The sequence below is a fragment of the Dermacentor andersoni genome, chromosome 1 (assembly GCF_023375885.2).
Source record: "Dermacentor andersoni chromosome 1, qqDerAnde1_hic_scaffold, whole genome shotgun sequence".
NCBI classification, from domain to species: domain Eukaryota; kingdom Metazoa; phylum Arthropoda; class Arachnida; order Ixodida; family Ixodidae; genus Dermacentor; species Dermacentor andersoni.
This window is the reverse complement of record NC_092814.1, coordinates 21,789,742-21,810,962: the sequence shown is the minus strand read 5'-3', so window position 1 is coordinate 21,810,962 and position 21,221 is coordinate 21,789,742. Positions and strand designations below refer to the sequence as shown.

Here is a 21,221-nt window from a genome sequence, read left to right as displayed (position 1 = left end):
CAGCGTTCCACGTGCGTCCGCTCTTTGACGGATGAAGAAATTCAGGAACTGCTTATGAATTCGGACTCCGACGACAGTGACAGCGAGGAAGCAGCCCATCTAAGTGCCTTGTCGAGTGATGAGAGTGATGAAGAGCCCCTACCACCGAGAAATCCGCGTAAGAAGAGGAAACCTGGCGAGCGGGATTTCTGCTGGAAGAACAAAGAGTTCAAGCCCCAGGAGCATGCTTTCGATCCAGCTCACTCAGGAATCTGCAATGACATCTTAGCGGCGTCCAGTGAGCTCGAGATTTTTGAAAGTTTGTTTACGCCGGACATTGTGGAAGCAATTGTGGATCAAACGAACATTTTTCAGCGCCAAGTACGTGCCGCGCTGACACCAATGCCCGGATCCCGTATACACCAGTGGAAAGATGCGACTCCACGTGAGTTTTATTTATTTCTTGCTGTCGTAATGCTCATGGCTCATGCAAGAAAAGGCAGTATTGCGCAGTATTGGTCCACGGATCCCCTCTTGAGTACACCTGCATTCTCGAAGCTGATGAGTCGCAACCGCTTCCTCCTCATTTTGAGGTTTCTTCATTTCTGCAATAATGAAGACCAGATTCATGGTGACAGGCTGCACAAGGTGCGCTCGGTTTTCTTGATGCTTCGGAAAAACTTTCAAGGTGCGCTATCTCCATACCAGGATGTTTGTATTGATGAAAGCCTGCTTCTTTTCAAAGGGCGATTGGCATTCAAGCAATATATCCCATCCAAACGAAGCAGATTCGGCCTGAAATCATTCGTACTCTGTGATGTGAAGACAGGCGTTGTGCTGGACATGGTGTTGTACACCGGATCCTCAACTGAGATCAACAATTCTGAGATGGGATATGGAGCCTCAGTTGTTATCACTTTACTGGAGAAGTACCTGGGCAAAGGGCACGTCCTCTGGGTTGACAATTGGTACACCAGTCCCGCACTCTTCACCTACCTTTTCGAAAAGAAGACCAATGCTTGCGGTACAGTCCGGAAGAACAGGAAGGGTATCCCACGCGACGAGAAAAGACTGGAAGAAGGGGAAACCAGCGAGATGTGCAATGATCAGCTTCTCTTCATCCGCTGGAAAGACAAACGTGAAGTGCTCATGCTCACGACGAAGCATAAGAGTGGAATGGTAGAGTCCGGGAAGGTGGACAGGAAGACGGGCGAGAACAAAAAGATTCCCCTGTGCGTCTCCAAGTACAACTTATGCATGGGTGCTGTAGATAAGGTAGACATGGTTGTAACCGTGACCGGCACAGTCACAAGGAAGTGCATGAAGTGGTACAAGAAGTACTTCTTTCACCTCTTGGACATTACCATCCTCAACAGCAATTTACTGCAAATCACAGCCTCTGGTAAAAAAAGAAGCATGGCAGAGTTTCGACTCGAACTTGTCCGCCAGCTAATCGAGAAATACCATGAAGGAAACTCGAAGCCAAAGGGAGGACGCCCGTCGAAGGGTGAGGATCCAACACGGCTGACAGCGCGCCACTTCTTGGCTCTAATACCACCGACTACCGCGAAGCAAAACCCAACACGAGTCTGCCGTGTCTGCGCTAACACACAGCATCGACCAAAGCAACGAAAAGAGTCTCGCTATCTGTGTTCTAGCTGCCAGGTGCCGCTTTGTGTGGTGCCTTGTTTTGAAGACTACCACACCAAAAAAGTTTTCTGAACACCTGGACATCCTAATTAGCAGATAATTATTGCTAATTAGTTAAGTGCCAATTTCTTGTATTCAGGAAAACTAATATCTGTAAGAGCATCCTGAATAAAAATGTTTACATGACCTTCAGAGCATTGTAGTGTGTTACTAGCATAAGATTTTCAAGAAACTAACATGTAAAAAAAACCTGGCAGGGAGTGTGCGGCGGTGAGGAAAAAACCCGGCAGTGAAAGGGTTAATGTCATTTCAGACCTGCAGTCAGGGCAATATACATTGACTATATGGAGTACGTGGTGGTGCTGCAAAACCGTGCGAATTATCGGGCATGTCCGAAAAATCGGGAGTCTGGAAAATCGGTCGTTAACTGCTCTGGCAATACATTGTGGCAATGACACGGCGTCAATGACGATTTATTGAGATTCCTCTGTTACTGGAGCCAGCATTCACATGACTTTCGTTCCCTTTCAATAAAGTTACAGCTAATTTTCCCTGATAGAAGCACAAATTCCCTGAGTTTTCCCCTAGTATTTCCAGACCATTCAAATTCCTTGAGAATTCCCGGTTTTCCCGGTTGGTAGAACTTCCAAGTCATGAACGGCATGCGCGTTATCAGCATGGCAGCATTCTTGATAGGAAAGTAGAGAGCGCAGCGTTTTCAAGAACAGGAACGCAAGCAAGAGATGACGATTACTGTTGTGGCGAATATACACCCGAAAGGGTGTACATTTGTTTAAGAGTATAGTATTCTTAAAATTAGCAAGTTTCTGCCATTACATAGTAGGCTACAAACTTGTTTATTAAGGGGGCAAATCGAGCATTAAGAGCAAACAGTAGTTCTTTGCAGGCACAGGACTCATTACAGAGTGCGAATGATCGCTGTATAGCCTGTGAAGTATGGTTACCTAAGCGACGTAGCCTGCTCCAATTCGCAAGTTCTATGTTTTCTGTTTACACTATGCCCGCTGGTGTGAATGTTTAATGTACTTTTGCTCCAAGTTACGTTTAATTGGGCACATTTGCAGTCTTGCAATATTCTAAAAGTATTCATAAAATATTTGACTTTACGAATAGTGACTATTCGATTCGTTATTCGAACGTCTCGAATATTCACACACCCCTTATATATATATATATATATTAGGGGTGCGCAAATATTCAAAACGTTCGAATCCATGTTTTGTTTTTGTGAATGTTTACGGTAAGTAAGTTTTCCATGAGTGCAAGTGGTCATTCTTTTCCCTGTCAATAAAATTTTCCCTTTGATTATACTTTCGGCTTTCTTTCTTTTCCCGCTTGAACCGAGGCAACGCCTCGATTATGAAAGTCACAATTGAAAGTTACCGCATTACAATCATCAAGTCTTCCCCCCAAAATTTTTAATGTGCCATGTATGGGCAGAATTGTCGGCAATCAAATTTTGACCTAGCCACACTTTTGCAACCTTCCTTTTTGGAAGTTTTAGCAAGCTACACTGCTGCAGAATTCACAACTGCAATGTTCCACCGAAAACTAGACATCATTGCAATGAGCTTGGATGTAGGCACCTTAAGATTGTTCCCCAAATGCCAGGAGGCACACCAATACCTTATCAGTAATGCGATTCCACCATTTTGTTCTGTAAAGTCTTTTGCCCCTGAAGTGGTCTTCTAGACCACTTCATTAAAGCATCCAATTACTTCAGCTAAATGCAATTACCTTCTGTAAAACACGTCTAAAAATAAAATTTGAGAATGATAGTACCTCAGCATTCATAATGTCACAGTTCATGCACGGAATTCACAGGTGCAAAAGGCACTGCAGCATGCAAATGTGTAAGACAGACAAAGAGGGAAAACCTCCGTGATAACACAATCTACTCAGCAAGAAACAGTGAGACCTGAAGCTGTCATTCATGACTATTATTGCACTTTCCGAGATGATGCATATTCATTTTCCTCTATCAATTAATAAAGACATTGTTTGACAGTTTCGCTATTGCCTGAGGCACCGATTAGTATTAACGATGCAAAACGTGGTGGGGATTTTAAAGAGTTAAAAAGAAAAAAGGGCAAGGGTGTCTTCCAAGAGAAATTATTCGCTTCCTAGTGCATGTACAGTATATTAAAAGGTCACTAAAGGCAAATATTAAGTCAATGTGGACTGCTAAAATACTATTTTAGCAGTCCACATCGCTGTGCTTGTTCCATGCCAAGAAATGACTTGGTTTAGGAGAAAATTACGTCTGAAAGGTATGAATGTCTCTAGCTCAATTAAGATCGTTCACCCACGAGTGGGGAGTTAAGACGTTGCATACGCCATCACCGCCCTTTACTGCCGTCGATGAGTAAAACAGCAGCCGAAAGCCAGTGCTATGATTTCTTGTGCAAAATGCAAAAAGCATGCCCAGAAACAGAGCTAAGACAGAACAGACAGTGCACAAGTGGAAGAGAAAGCACGCACTGAATCACAAACGCGGTCTTTGATGCTCGTTGCAATGGACCTTGTTATCTGGTACTTGTGGTTTGTTTAACTACTGAAAGGCGAAAACACGACCTTTCGACCGCCCATGTCGTTGTTAAGGATAATGTCAAAAAATTGTTTTTTTTTTTCTAACTCAAGTAGACAAGTAGCATTTTCTTCAGTTTTATAATACAATCCAATGACCTTTCCATTATGAGTGGTTGAGTACTAGTGACAGAAATATAATGAGGAGTTTCTACGTCATCAGGCCAGTATGTTGATGACCCAGAGGAGTCTCAAATCATGTCCTCAACTTATCTCAATTTTCAACTACTAAAGCTCTGTTTGCGATAATATTTATGCCTTAGATGTTGTTGAGCATTAATCTATCGCTTTGGCTTAACTTAATATTTGCCTTTAGTGTCCTTTTAACATTTGGCTCAGGTGCCCATGGCAGCATTGTATAGCAATTGGGCACATTTATTCACCATGTTCAAAAAGTGTTCTAGGGCCTTTTTGAGTTATACTCAGAATACCAGCGGCATCTTACATGCTCTCCAAGAGTCTGGATGCTTGAACGGGAAGGCCAGCCCATTGTCGATGGCAGCGATCTTGATCTCTGGTGTCCGTGGGCTCCAACTCTGCACATAACATATCATCAGCCTTGAGAATATGTAGCTGCTACAAAGCACAGACAAAGGGTGTGCCTAGCAGCGCATACCTCAGCTCCTTCAGTGCCCGTTTCCTGGGTCCGCGAGCAGCACAAACATTTATATCTTTGCTCTCTGGCCTTAGCACGTTTGCACTGCTCGGCACTTGCCCTGGGGCAAGGCATCACTCACCTGAGGCTCCTTGTCTGGTCGGGTGCACTTGATGAGCCAGTTGTCATTTCCCCGATCTGGGTGAAACAAGATGCATTGTACATGTCTCATCAAGTAGAATAAGAAAGCAGCAGCTTGTATGACCTGACATTTCCTGAGCCAAAACAATGAGACAAAAACAAAGGCTTTGCAGGGTATAGCACAAAATTAAACTTTATAGGGGAAATATATGTCTGTTTAAAAAAAAAAGTGTTAATCTGTAAGCTTAATGAACAGGAACAATTTCCAGTCATCACTAATTACTGAGATCCTTCCTTTCATATCCAAACTTATTGTGTATGCTAAAGTTAAAATTTTGCACTTTAAAAATTTTTTCAGCTTGTATAGCTGGAGAATTATTAAAGTGATCCACCTAGCCTGCACACCAAAGAGGAAGCAGCATCAGAGTTCATAATGAAGTTATTCTTAAAGGTGTGGGTGATGGGGGGAAGGGGGTTAAAAAAAATTACATTATCCTAATTCAATTCGTCTACTGAAGCAAGAGATTGAACAAATAGCTGATGTTGCCTGGAATAATTCTCAAAGTCACGTGCCACTGTGAATGACATCACAGCACAGCAAATTACGTAGGCGCACTTGTGCGATTAATGTTCGCTCTCCAAATGGGAGTGCAGCACCCATAAGGAGAAGGGCACAGGACATTTGGTTTGTGATATTTCAGCTCTTTTTGAGGCGCGCAGCAGTGTAATACTTTGCAGGCACGATTGATAGCGTGCATTGTATGCAATGCGCTTGTCAGTTCAAAATGGCCAGAGCTGGTGAGGGGTCCTTTAACTGTGTGGTTGAGATAGCAGCGCTACAATTACATGATGACTTCGTGATAAGAGATATTTACTGTGCAAATAATAAAACACACCTGAAATTTTGGGAGTGGGCCACAGGAAAGGCAAACCATCTAGACACAAATAAAGTGTCTTGTGTTGTACCAAAGACATCTTTTGTAATCGCGTGAAATTTGATGCAAATATCTGCAGCTGTTTCTAAAATATTACGTTAAAACTGACACATATTTACCCTACCATACCTCCTTAAAGGGCCCCTCACCAGCTCTGGCCATTTTGACCTGGCAAGTGCAGTGCATGCAATGCGCGCTAACCATCGTGTTTGCTAAGTATTACATTCCTGTGCACTGCAGTTGAAGCTTCAATTTCAAGCCAAATGGCATTTGCCCTTCTCCTCGCGGGCACTGCGCTCCCAGACGGAGAGTCGACATATATCGCACAAGTGCGTCTACATAGATGGCAGTGCTGTGACGTCGCTCATAGTAGCACGTGAACGAGAATTATTCAAGACAAAAAGCAGTGATGTGTTTGATCTGTTGCTTCAATAGACAAATTAAAGTTTAGAGAAATAACAAAACTTAAACTGAATGACTGCATGTTATTGTTTTACTTCGTACCATAGCAAGAGAGGTGCACTTCTGTTTAGTCTGCTTCTTCCTGTGTCGTGCAGCTGTGCACGCATAGAGCAGAACTATGCGATTTTCTACCATGTTCTAGCACGCACACTCTGCAATCCGCTTGTGTTTGCCTCAGTGTCCGTGTAGCCCTGACCTATACTGCTAGTCAGGCGCTCTCGTGCACAGCGGGAAAAATCATGCGCTGAAAATCGTTTGTTCATGCGCTGCACAAGACGAGACAAACGCAACACTTTGTGCGAGAGACTGCCAGCAGAAGTGCACTGCACAGCCAAAAAAGAGAGTAAAAAATAAAAAAATAAAAGAAGACAGGGCTCGTGACGTATGTACCACACGATCCTCCAGCTCAGATATGAGAGAACGCAGGGAAGGAAGTTTGCTTGTAAAGGCTGGACGGGAGCAAATGGAGAGAGCGTTATGTTGCCGGTGTTGCTCGCCTCCTGAAATCATGAGTTCGCAGCACTGAAATCTCGGGTATTAATGAACCAATTTGAAAACTCCTTGCAGTAGAATGCTCCCCAGAGGACATGTAACAACTTCCAGCGTATAACCAAAATTTGCTATGTGGCCTGGTGAGGTGCCCTTTAATAAAAAAGTAATTGGAACAACAGTGCATTTTACCACAAATCTGACAGAACATATCTCAAAACCAGTGCCATCTTTAGAATTTGTTCCAACTGAATATGCCTTGTCACTAGCTACAATTTGTAAAGGCAATATGTGCTGTAATGTAAGTAGTTGGAAACACAATTAGGAACATTTTGTTAATTAGTCAATTTTGCATTTCAATTTATTGTGCAAGTGATGTCCAACATTTGAACACGCCACTTCAAGGATTAGAATTGTGCTATCTGTCACAGGCAATCTTTTAAGAATTCTCTACGGTCTAAAAAGCACTAGCTGTATTACCCCCCGATAGTTTGTTACTACATACGTTTTAGTGAATCACTTTCTTTTTTCACAGGAACTGCCGAAAGGATTATAGATCTGGGAAGTATTAACATGACACTCGGTAAACTTCAAATACAGTTGACTCCTGTTAATTCTACTTTTCGCTTAATTCCAATGCACTGGAAAGTTCTGGCTAGAAAGCACACCTTGCTATGGAAGGAAAATTTGTCTAGTTCATACCTCTTTGGTCAATTCGATCGCCACCAACAACCCCTCATGCACTGCAGCATTACTATATGTTTGAAAACAAGAAAGTCGGCAAATTGCCCGCTACTGCTTGTCTAGGCATGAAAATTTTTATCCTTCACTTGCCGACGCTCCTTTTGCCTGTGAAGCTATCCATGGCCACTTGTTTCACGCCATGTCATGGTGAGAGCAGCAATTTAACCCTTTCAGGGTCAATGATGTAAATATACAGCGCTGCAAACAAGTCCAAAACGGTCGATGCCATATATCTACAGCGCCGTCTGTATGTTTAAAAAATGCGCCAATTTCCTAATATTTTCTTTCCTGGCATGTGCTGCCACTATGTGGGAATACGGGGAATTTTTTCCTCGCGCCTTCCTCTCTCGGTTTTAGTTGCATGCTTGGTTTCAGAGCTAGTTTGCTCCGGCGCGTCTATATACTACCGCACGCGCATTGGTGCGCAGGCGGGCGGGCGGCAGTTTGGGTTTTGTTCTGCGGGCGGTTTTGGCTTCTTGCGCTTGCAAAACTGATGGCTATCTTGTTACTCATTGCGCTAAGGTAGGCCGCTTGTTTCTCGCTTGTTTAGTGCTCACAGGGAAATTTGATGCATTGTTATAGTTTAAGGCTCAGAATATGCGCACATGAGAACATTTTGCAAGTCTGAAATGTTCCTGCTCTTAATGGCACGCTCAGCGCAGCCAAAACGTGGCGAATACTCAAGGCACTCATGGACCCAATCAAAACCAAATCTGCGGGCAACAAGGCACTTCAAAAGCTCGTCCACCAATATGAGGGACAAGACGAGGAATTATTAGAGGAAGTCCGGATCAAATGTTATGGCCGCGACAAGCCGCAAGAACACGAAGGGGACTACCAGGGAACGAAGAACCCGGAACTCGACAAGCCAATTACAAGAGAAGAGGTGTATGCCACCATCACAGCAGTCACCAAAAACACGGCAGCAGGAGCCGATAAAATTAAGGACTCCTTGATCCGCAACCTCAGCGATGAAGCGGTGGCCCAACTCACGGACTACCTCAAACCCAAACCCGGCAAGAAGCTACAGATAGAAAACTTGTGGCCCATCTCACTAACCTCATGTCTCGGCAAGCTTTACGAAAGAGTGGTCACCAGAAGAATACAGCGACACCTAGAAGACAACGAACTGTACCCCCACAGCATGTCTGGCTTCCGGGAGAACCTGTCAACACAAGATGTCTTGCTACAAATAAAGGAAGAGATCCTTAACAAGATCCCCAAAGCAGGCGAAAACATCATCATGGCCCTAGACCTCAAAGGGGCTTTTGACAATGTCAGCCATGGAGCCATCATGGAAGGGCTAAACAAGACCAACTGCGGCAAGAGAGTCCATGATTACGTGCGGGCATTCTTGTCAAAGCGCACGGCGACAGTAGGACTCTGAGACCTGCGGAGTGATACCTTTGACACGCCTAACAAGGGTACCCTGCAGGGCTCGGTCATTTCGCCAATTCTCTTTAACATCGCGATGATCGGGCTAGCCCAGAAACTGAACGAGATCGAGGGCATCCAGCACGCCATGTATGCGGATGACATCACGATCTGGGTAAATCAGGGATCATTGGGCCAAAAAGAAGAAAAGCTTCAGAAGGCGGCAACATGCGTCGAACAATTCGTCAAAGAGAGAGGCCTCGCATGCTCAACCGAGAAATCAGAAATTCTGAGGATTGGAAGGAACACAACCAAGGAAAAGATAGAAGTGTATCTGGAAGGTCAAGTCATACCAGAGAAGGACATAATACGCATCCTCGGCATGTGGATCCAGAGCAGCAAACGGTGCGGACACACGCTAGGCATGCTCAAGCAATTGACGGAGCAAGTCAGCAGGATGATCACGAGAGTGTCGCAAAGATGGAGCGGCATGAAGGAGGGGGACACGATCAAGCTGGTCAGGAGCCTGGTGGTCAGCAGGGTCACGTACTCACTCCCGTACTACAACATGACGCAACAAGAGAGAGAACAAGCCGAGACTCATCAGGAAAGCATACAAGACGGCGTTGCATCTGCCCAGAAACACGTCGAACGACAAGCTACTCAAGCTAGGTATCCACAACACATTTGAAGAGCTCAAGGAGGCACAACTGGGTGCGCAGCTGCACAGGCTCCAGCAGTCAACTACCGGCAGGGCGCTCCTTAAAAGATTAGGCTATAAAAACATAGAAGCAACGAAGGATAGGATGGCTAACATACCAGACTCTTTTCACCAGACACTGAAAGCTAGCCCCCTACCGAGGAATATGGACCCGAATCTGCATGCGGCCAGAAGACAGGCACGAGCAGAATACGTAGAAAAACACCTGGCCACTAAAAACAATGTGGTTTACACGGATGCAGCCCTATACCCGTGGGACCACAACACCAAAGACCATAGAGTTGCGGCAGTGACCGTGGATCACATGGGAGAGCTGATAAGCAGCGCAACCCTAAGGAGCTGCACGGTAACAGAGGGGGAAAAAGCAGCTGTGGCTCTAGCAGCGGCAGAGGGTTACCGTAGAAACAGATCCTTGATAATACTCACAGACTCCAAAGAAGCATGCAGAAATTACACGGCAGGTAGAATCAATAAAGGGGCGCTGCAAATCCTCCTCGAGGCAGGGCTTCCGAACGAAAAGATACTGCATACGATTTTCTGGGTGCCGGGTCGCACTGGAATAGAGGGCAACCAGAGGGCCGACAGTCAATGGACCCGGATACCACTATGACGGTGGAACCAACGTACGCGGAAATACTAAACCATCACTGAGGCAAAAGGATAATATATCCACCACCCCACCCATATTTAACACAACACGAAGCAGTCGGCTGGCGAAGGCTGCAAACAGGAACGTTCTCCAATCTACACATCCTACATAAAATGATTCCCAGTCAATACAGGGATACATGCCCATGGTGTGGGGCCATCCTAACACTATATCACATCACATGGGAGTGCAGAAATAACTTCTCTTTCCACAAAGAAAAAAAAAAACCCAGTGCGGAACAGTGGGAGGGCCTGCTCACCAGCGGCATGCTCACAGTTCAAAAAGGATTGGTGCAACACGCTCTCAAAGTGGCCAAGCTCAGCGGTGCTCTGGAATAGGGGCACCGACCACTCAAGACGACGGAGACTTCAGTAAAACATGAAGACCTCTGTTAGCCGCTGAAAGCTGTAAATAGAGCATTAGAGTTTTTCCTTCCTTCCTTCCTTTCTTCCTGCTCTTACACTAATATTTACGTCCATAGCGTAATCGAACTGCGTAGGTGAGCGCACTCAAGAAAACTGTGTGGTTGTGTGCCCGTCAAAAAAGCAGAGCATTGTTTGATGCCTCCTTCCTATGCATCAAACAATGTGTAGGAAGAATGCCGCCGTGCATGTGTTGTCGTTTCTTCTTCTTTTGGGGATGGGGGGGGGGGGGGGGGACTCACGATATCTAATTGCCTCTGGTTGGTGATAAGATGAAGATTAGTGGAAGTTTGTCCCATGTTTTCATTTTTTGACGCGCACACAACCACACAGTTTTCTTAAGTGCGCTCACCTATGCAGTTCGATTACGCTATGGACTTAAATATTAGTGTAAGAGCAGGAACATTTCAGACTTGCAAAATATTCTCGTGTGCGCATATTCTAAGCCTTGAACTATAACAATGCATCAAAATTTTAATTCTTATAAGTTTATTTCCTTTTTGTATTGTTGTTATTCATGAATAAAGAGTACATATATGCCAATGCAAAATATTTTTTTCTAACTTTACGGTCACCCTAGAAAAATTACAGTAAATTCTTTTCGAAATAGGTCCCTTTGAAGAATCTGCAATAAAAAAAAATCAACCCTGGGCGGTTGCATATGGCGAAAAAAATTGACCATGAAAGGGTTAACATGTCACTGCTTTTAACCTTATGCTTGTTAAGTTACGCTTCAAGGACAAGAAACTAGAAGGCATCACAGACTACTCCAAGCAACAAAAAAAGATTCAAATTAGTTTGTGTTGCTGCAATGTGTTAATTTGACCAAATTATGTAGTTAATGTGAGTCGACACTCGTTAATTCGACCCATCAGGGTCTAATTACAGGAGTCTGATTAACTGAAGCGAGACTTGAGGAGATGAGAGCCTTGTGTGGAAAACATCACAGGACGCAACAGAGCTGAGCGTCCCCACACGGTTTGAGCAAAACAACTTATGTTTAAAACATGCCGTATGTGTGACTACCAGAAGTTTCGTGTGCATGATGTATCCTTCCCTGCTGGAAATCGGTGAAAAAATGGTGTACCATGTTCGTAATGAATGTGCTGGGTCAAGAGCAACTCGAGGCTGTTGGCTCAACATCCTTATTTTTAACTCAATTAGTGGTAAGGCATTGCCCTGAAGCATCTGCTAAAGCTTCTTTCATGCTCAGGGCTTCCACAGGCCTTCTCTCATGCTCTTTTCGTCTGCTGTAGGCAGTCAAGACATTTCAACAAATGTATATGTAGGCTGCAAAGGGAATTCCCTTTTCGTTATCACTACTTATCTTTTATGGTAGTACTACATGGTGCCAACAAAAAGATGGCCACAGATGCAAATTTTTTTTTTTACAGTAAATGCAGCCCATGAGATATCCATATCAAGAGGTCCTGAACCACACCTGAGGCTTGATGAAAATGAACAAACACAGTCCACAGATAGCCTAGGCTGCTGTAAACATCGCAGCCAAATTTTGCAGTCGTGCGCGACGCTTGGAGCTCGCAAGCGGAATGTGAAGTCACCTTTTTCTTAAACACACTCTTTTCAACAGAAGCCTGCTCCTCATTCTTTTCTGGAAGCTTTATTTCATAATATAGCAGATTCCCATACGCAGCTGCTGCTGGCCAAGAGCTGGCATCAATCAAGAAGGGTGTTTGGATCAGTGCACTCTTGGTAATGTTACTAAAAAAAAAAAATTAAATTATGTGGTTTTACGTGCCAAAACCACTTTCTGATTATGAGGCACGCCGTAGTGGAGGACTCCGTAAATTTTGACCACCTGGGGTTCTTTAACGTGCACCTAAACCTAAGTACACGGGTGTTTTCGCATTTCGCCATCAAAATGCGCGGCCGCCGTGGCCGGGATTCGATCCCGCGACCTCGTGCTCAGCAGCCCAACAACATAGCTACTGAGCAACCACGGTGGGTTTGCTAATGTTTCTATGCATATTTATTGACGTAGTTTAATAAACCAAGCTGAATGAAGTAAGCAAAAATCTGCTCAAGAATTTCAATAATAATTATGTACTTCTACAAGAAGCTGACTACCGTTTGCTCACGCTTGGCCGCGGCTGCCTGCGTAGGAATTAAACTTTGGCCACCCTGCTTATCGGTGCCGTAGCTGTCGGCTGTCGCTAATTTCGACTAGTTTTGAACACTCAACCACATGAAACTTAAGGTCAGATTACACGCACGCTTGCCAGTGCATGCTTCCTCCCGGCCGCTTCTAGTTAGACACCTTGGCAGACCACTTCGTATTGAGCTATTGATAGCGTTTCAAAATGCGCAAGCTGGATGAGGCTACTGTCCATCGGTCAAGCTGGTTGGTGCAGAACAAAGCCGGTCTGCAGCATGTAGCATGGCCAGACTGGAGCTTATGAGCGCGTGCGCACACTCAAGCACTTTTATGCACTAAGTAAACGCTGCACATGCTCACTACAGTTGCATGTAGCTGCATTCTGCTATGTAGCATAGATGCTGCGGCTCTTGCGAGGTGCCGCGACGAGGTCGTTGGCTGAGCACACTGTGGCTTGCAGAGGACAACCGTGTTTGGCTACGTATGGCCTGTCGTAGGGGCCAAAATCTGAAATAGCGGCGTCTATCTGAACATCCAAAATCAAATTTGAACTGCGCACCATGGTAACATTCAGTAGGTGGAGCGTTGTGGCCACGCTCCACTCTGTCGTAGCCTTCGCAGTGCAAGGCATTGAAGAAAAAATGGAAGCACTGCGAAGGGGATCACACACGACTTGCGATTGCCAATAACTCCGCTTCTGCTAAACGCATTGAAGTACTTTTCGTGGCAAAGTATTTCTGAATAGTCCATTTTAACTTCAAATGCATTTCTCGACTTTGATAAAAAGTGGTTCAGGGCCCCTTTAAGAGACGAGAAGACATTGGTGTGGATTAGAGAGCAAACAGGGGTAGCCTGTATTCCAGTTGCAGGGGTGGGAATCCTGTGCCAATTGTGCCATTTTGATACTCATGCAAATTGCTGCACCAAATTATGCCAAAAGTGGAAAAATTAACAAAATTGCACCCCGTTACGGCAAAACAGCTTTGACAGCTGTTCGGCAAAGTGCCACAATTAACTTGCGACGCAAAATTATTTCTCTGTAGTGGTATCTGAACCAGATAATGAAAGGGCACCTCGGATACAGCTAAGGCTGGTCGCGTTGCCACTAGGCGAAAGTGATGCAATTATATACTAAAAGGGGGACATGGGGCTAAAATAGACTTTTGGCAGAAAAATAAATTTACTAATTTTGTTTGTTTTAGATTCCTAAACATATAAAGAAGCTCCTCACCAAGCTTGGTTATTTTATTACTGATAGAAAGGAAAACAATGGACTTTTTTTATCCGGCAGCGGCATGCATTTCACCTCAAAAGCACATTGTAACGCTGTTTTCAAGATGTAGCTATAGAGCCTTAGAGGAGCGTAACACGGAGACAATTCACTCGTTAGAAAATTAGTTTTCTATACTTTTTAGTGATGAGAGACCTTCTGTTGAGAGCATTAAAGATATTACAGCAGACACACTTAGGACTGCTTACATGTGGGAATGCCAAAACATAGTTGCTTTGGCAAAATTTTTTTTTCTGCGCGTTTCTTGTCCGCGCAAGCTCTCGCCTGCATTCTAACTCTGCCTCGGTAAGACCAAATGAAAACACGCCAGGCGTCTCAACGCGCTCGCTTGCACGCAAGGAGTTCATAACTCGTAGGACCATTCAGCACCATTCAAGAGGACAATAGTGCTCTTTATTTTATACACTCATTTTATAAACTCATGATGTATTTTATACTCACTTTATACACTCAACGATGCACGCACTAGGCCACGCATTTAGTCAGTCAGATGGCAGCAGTGTGATGTGCACAATGACGCATTCACTAGGCACATATTTAGTCAACCAGAACCGTGGAGCCACCGTGGCATCAGAGAAGTGTGAATGAATGAATGTGTGTTGTTTAGTGGCGCAAGGGCCAGGTATGGCCAAAGAGCGCCAAGATGGTGTTATTGATTTTATGGTGGAATGATGAGTTCTGTGAAGTTAATATGACGTGGCTGTAGAGGGGCCTAAAAATAGTCACTGTAAAATGCGTAAAATCTACGTGCAATAAGATTATGGTGATGACTAATGATAGGTACTATGAGCCTTACACTGCAATGCGGAAGAATGATATGATATACAGAACATGTAAGATGTAAAAATTAGCTACAGCACAACTGCCTCACCAGAGCCCTTGAAACACAAGGGCCCGGAGGCATTTGCTCTACAGTACGGCTATCCCAGCGGCATCCTCTAAAGAGAGGAAGCGTTACGAATGCATGGGACTAATAACATGCAAGACCAAATCTCTGAGGAAACCTAGGACTGTGCCTGTATTAAAAAGCAGTTCTGAACCGAGAAACATTGCAGGATGAAGAGGAATGTGCTGCCGGTATGCTGATGAAAAATGTCTTTTTCTCTCAGATTCGGCTTCCCGACACTCCAGGAGGACGTGGAGTACGGTCAGCCTCTCCCTGCATCTACCACAGGTTGGAGGCTCACTTCCGGTGAGTAGGAAATTATGGGTGCCAAATGTGTGTCCTATTCTGAGACGACAGAATAGGACATCTGTTCGGCGCGATTTTGTAGTAGAGGGCCAGAATCCTAACTGTGGCTTTATCAGGTGGAGCTTACGTATTATCCGTCTCCACGCCCCATGTGTTGCCAGTGATCTCGCAGCCTCCTTCGCAAGAAAGGCCTCAGATCTGTGACAGGCACCTCAGCGGTAGAGTGAACAGCTTGTGATGCGACTGACGTGGCCATCTCATCCGCGAGAACGTTACCCTCAATGCTCCTATGGCCAGGCACCCAGCATATAATGATATGCTAGTTGGATATTACGCTTTACACAAGACGGAATAGAGTTCATTAAGTACTGGATTTTTGTGTGTACAATAGAGTGACATCAAGGCCTTCATGACGCTTAGGGAGTGTGTATATATAGCAGATTATTGAAGTTTTGATTTTCCTATATGCCTCACAGGAGACAGTAATGCGTAGGCCTCGGCCGTAAAGATACTTGTTTCTGGATACAGTACATCGGATTCTGAGAAGGATGGGCCGACGGCAGCATAGGACACTCCGACATTTGACTTCGAAGCGTCTGTGTAGAACTCAGCGCAGGAGTGCTTGTGCTGGAGTTATAGGAAATGAGTTCGGATTTATCTCTGGTGCGTGTTTTGTTACTTCTAAAAAGGATGTCACATTCTACGACCTGTCACTCCCAAGGTGGTAACAACTTGGTTGGATGCATTATGCGAAGCTCGAGGAGTGGGACGTGCATTTCATGACTAAGCTCCCTCACACGAAGCGAGAAAGGCTGTCTTACAGAGGGTCAATTATGAAAAAGTGTAGTACACGTCATATCGTTAACAGTGTTAAAACATGAATGTTGATGATTGGAGTGTATTTTCAGGAAATATGTAAGGCTGATATAAGTTCTCCGTAGATGGAGTGACCATTTATTTGATTCGGCGTATAAGCTTTCAATCGGGCTTGTTCTGAAAGCGCCAGTGGCTAAGTGGATACCTAGATGGTGAACAGGATCTAGCATCTTTAGCGCGCTCGGGGCAGCAGAGTTATATACTGCAGCACCATAATTCAATCGAGACCGAATTAGGCTCTTGTATAGATTTATTAAACACTTCCTGTCACTACCCCATGTAGTCTGGGATAGAAGTTTCATCAAGTTCATTGCATTTAGACATTTTTCTTTCAGATATTTAATGTGTGGAATGAAAGTGAGTCTATAGCCAAGTATAATACCTAGGAATTTGTGCTCTTTGTTGATAGGTATTTGTTGTCCACACAGTTCTAAGCAAGGATCCGGGACCAGGCCTCTCTTTCGTGTAGAGAGAACACAAGAGCTTTTTTGGGGGTAGATTTTAAATCTATTTTGGTCTGCCCACTTGGACACCTTGTTCAAGCCATGCTGTACCTGTCTCTCGCACACTGCAAAGTTACAAGATTTGAAAGCTATTTGAATAAAAAATGGCCGGTGGTAATGAAGCAGGAAGCGTGTTCATCTTTACGATAAAGAGCATGCAGCTGAGCACGCCTCCTTGGGGTACACCAGTTTCTTGTGTAAAAGGACGTGACAGTACATTCCGAATTTTACCCTGAAGGTACGATTGGACAAATAGCTTTCTATTAGGTTTAGCATATCACCATGAATGCCCATTTCTGACAAGTTAGTTAATTCGGGTTTAGTGGCGCAAAAGCGACTAAGGCCATGCTGCGCCAGTCACAGGACAGTATAAGATCCAATGTTACTGCAGCATTAGCTGTGTTACCTTAAAGTCGATGTAGATAACCGGTTTCATCTAAAAACTCGAACAAGTTAGTGAATGGCACTAGTGGATCGTCGCCCAATATTAAGGCAGGGTGCAAAGGTATATGTAAGTGATACAAATTTTCAAATGTTTCTGCCTCTGTGTTTCAGTGTGTGGACATGATATAATGATGTGGGTTACTGCAAGCGTTTCATGAAATTTCTCGCATGTTGGTGGGTTTTCGTTTCGAAGTAAAAAATTTTGTGTTAGATGCGTGTGTCCAATTCGAAGTCGACATAACATTACCTAATAGAACCGTTCTTGGTGAATGCATGATTTCCACTCGCGAAGCAGGGGTTTAGTCATATGTAACTTGTTATTTACGCACGAGTTCCATTCTTGTTGCCATTTTGATGCTAGGGCCTTACGAACTGCTCGGATACTGTCTTTGTATGGAAGTGTTATGTGTGTTATGCTTTTGTGCGCTGCCATTGATGCGCTTCTATCTGCAGCTTCATTCCCTGCTATCCCAACGTGGCTTGGAACCCAGCAGAATCGTATAGTTCCTTCGTATTTCTTGTTAAATACTATGTTTAAGATATCGCCAAGCAGGGGTTCAGACGTGGAGTTTAGGTTTAGGTCTCTTAGGGCACTTAACGAGTCGGTATAAATAATAGCATTCTTCTGCTTGTCAGACGTAATTTTCTGAACTGCCATCCATATCGCATAAACTTCAGCGGTAAACACTGAAGCAAAATTATTTATCATAATGCTATTTTCCCAATTTTTTGTTACGATCCCAACACCTACGTGTTCTTGTTTTAGAGCTGTCAGTGTAAAATTCAGTGTAATATCTATATTTTTCTTGAATAGCTCAGAACTCTTTTATTATGTGTTCTTGTGGAATGTCTTTTTTCTTTACATGTGTTAACGCCCAGTCACATAGTTGTGCAAAATTGCACCACGGGGGAAATCTTGGTGGCCTTTCGGCAACTTGCAGGGCTTCAGGAGGGACATCATAAGTCTGACAGTATTGTTCATGTCTTAAGACGAGTGGATGTTTGGTTTATTTGTGTAGTGTACTCGTGATTTGCACTGTGTTACGATGTTGTAGCATATATGTTGTGGTGATGACCGAATTCTTAATACATAGCAAAGTGTAAGTTGTGCTCTGTGGTGCTGTTATGAAGGCTCGTTAGAGTCAACGTATAAACTTTGTACAGGCGATGTCCTGTAGGCACCACTTGCCAGTCGTAGGCCGAGATTATGAACTGGATCAAGTCGCTTAATGTAGGACTGCCTAGTTGCACCATAAACTATACCGCCGTAGTCGAGGATGCTACGTACAAGGGACCGGTATATACGTAGTAGACATGTTCGGTTAGATCCCCAGTGCTTATGCGATAAAACCTTGAGGATATTTAGTGCTTTATTTGCTTTAATTTTTGTTGCCAGGAAGTTCAGTTTAGTGTCAAACGTTACGCCTAGAAATTTGTAGTGTTCTTTGACCGGCAGCATTGTACCATGCAATGCGAGACCTGGAGTGCAATGTAACCCTCGCTTCTGGGAAACTAGAACTGTAACAGTTTTGTGTGTTGAGAACCGGAAACCATTTTTGTCAGCCCATTGTGTAAGATTATTTATCGTTATTTGTAGTTGTCGTTCGCAGGTGGGTAAGTTTGAGGCGCGGCAAGCCATTTGCAAATCGTCTACATATATTGAGTGCATAACAGATGGTGGGATGATCTTATTTACAGAGTTCATTTTGACTATGAAGAGTGTCGTGCTCAGAATGCAACCTTGTGGAACGCCATTTTCTTGTGTGAATGTGCGCGAGAGTATTGTGCCGAGACGTACTTGAAATGTTCAGTTTGACATGAAATCGCATAGACAATTTAGCATTCTTCCAAGAATTCCCATGTCAGCTAGGTCTCTCAAAATTCCGTATCGCCAAGTGGTATCATACGCCTTTTCAAAATCAAAGAAAACCGCAAGGCAGTATTGCTTGTGAAGAAACGCGTCACGTATTTCATGCTCTAGTCGCACGAGATGGTCAGTGGTAGAGCAGCCCTTTTTGTATCCGCACTGGTGCTTGTCTATTCGGCTTCTTATTTCAAGGATGAATGTGAGTCTTATGTTTATAATGCTCTCATAGGATTTGGCTAGACAACTTGTTAGTGCAATGGGTCTATAGCTGCTAGGGGATGTTGCGGGTTTACCAGGTTTTAGAAAAGGCACTACTACCACTTTTTTTCAGTCTGTGGGCATTACCCCAGACTCCCATATCTTATTGAAAAATTTAAGAAGTGTACCTACCGATGCTTGAGATAGGTGTGCCAGCGTTGTGTAGTGCACACGGTCAAGACCTGTTGTCGTTTTTTAACCGGCAGAGAGAACTCTGTTCAATTCATGTATTGTGAGGGGGTTATTGTACATTTCAGTTGAAGCCCCAGTGGTAGGCAGTCTCTCTTTCTCAGCCGATTCTTTATATTTTAAAAATGAATTTGAATAGTTTGCTGAGCTGGATATGTTATAAAAGTGTTCACCTAATAAGTTGGCCTGGTCCTGTAGTGTTGTTTGTGTGCCTGGACATGTAAGCAGTGGTACTATTGTGTATGATGAGTACTCTCCTCTAAATTTCCTCACCTGGTCCCACATGCGTTTTGATGTGACTGTACTATTGATTGAAGTTATGTATTTTTGCCATGATAATTCCTCCGCATTTCTTCGGATAAATCGTGCTTTGGCCTTGGCCTGTTTGAAATTTAGAAGATTGTTATAAGTGGGGTACCTCCGTAGGATTCCCCAGGCCTTATTTTGTTCTTTTTTGGCTTCAGTACATTCGTTTGTCCACCAAGGATTTAGCTTTTTGCGCACAATACCGGATGACTGGGGCATTGTCTTTTCTGCCGCTGATATTATAACTTCAGTGATTTTTTTATTAAGTTCATCAATACTAAGCTCTGGCGAAAAGACATTTTCCAGTTTCGCGTTCTCCTTAAAAACCAGTCAGCGAGCTGTAATTTCCATCGGCGTGGTCTAGTTACTAAGGTTTGTGGTGATGGTAGGAGTTTGATGAGTGCGGGTAAGTGGTCGCTACCATATGACATGTCCAGGGCTTCCCTTTTAAAATCAGTAAAAAGAGAGGGCGAACAAAAAGCTAAATCTAAACAACTAAATGTGCGGGAAGTCGGTGAGAAATAAGTTGGCGCACCTGAGTTTAAAAGACAGATATCATTTGACAGAATAAAATCTTCAACGAGTTGCCCTCTTTGGTCAGTTTTGATACTGCCCCAAAGAGTACAATGAGCATTAAAATCTTCTACCAAGACAAATGGCTCCGGTAACTGATTTGTTAGATTTTCTAAGTCTTTAATAGTAAAATGTGTGTGGGGTAGAATATATAGCGAGCAAATGGTGATGGTTTTGTAGGATAGGATGGTGACAGCTACGGCCTCTAAAGATGTATTTAATTGGACATTTCGTGTAGGAGTGCCGCCCTGCACGACTATAGCCAATCCACCTGACAAACGGCTGGAACATTCGCGGTCCCTTCGGACAACGGTGAAGCCTCTAAGGAATTGACTGTGTTTAGGGCCTAAGTTTGTTTCCTGTAGGCAAAATGCGACTGGCGAAAAGTTATTTGTTATGTCTTTAATGTCACCTAAATTGTGAATCAGTCCTCTACAATTCCAATGCATGATAAAAGCCATAGTGGCAGAATTGAGAATGTTAATTTATATATATGTATATATATACTAAGCAACTGTAGGTGACATTTGTTAGCGGGAATGTACTATTGGAAGAACGGTAATCGTTCAGGTTACCGGTCCCTTTGTTTGCATAGTTATTTTGAGTTTGTCTTTCTTAGTGCGCTCCAGAGAGCGCTGATGCTTTGGCGTCGATGACGGCGGAGTTTTTTTGTCGACCTCCATAGCCTTCTCCGAGGCGCTGGATGATCGAGAACCAGGCGCTGAGACGCACGTCTCAGGCCTGGGGGTTCGATTTAGCCTGGGGCCCTGTGGAACCGGGGTCTGCAGGCCTGTCTGTGATGATGATGATGGAGTAGCACTGGCTGCTGCCACCAAGG

The 21,221-nt window shown here is 44.1% G+C and overlaps 1 protein-coding gene across 1 annotated transcript in view; it reads right to left on the bottom strand.

Moving 5' to 3' along the window:
• The window catches only part of Pi4KIIalpha (phosphatidylinositol 4-kinase II alpha), a 101,280-nt gene that overhangs the window by 67,414 nt on the left and 12,645 nt on the right, over nucleotides 1-21,221 (bottom strand). Inside the window, exons 5-6 of the mRNA XM_050193327.2 lie at nucleotides 4,974-5,029; nucleotides 4,682-4,772 (exon numbers count right to left, since the gene is read on the bottom strand). Coding sequence (XP_050049284.1) covers nucleotides 4,682-4,772; nucleotides 4,974-5,029 — 147 coding nt within the window. The remainder of the gene's footprint in view (nucleotides 1-4,681; nucleotides 4,773-4,973; nucleotides 5,030-21,221) is intronic.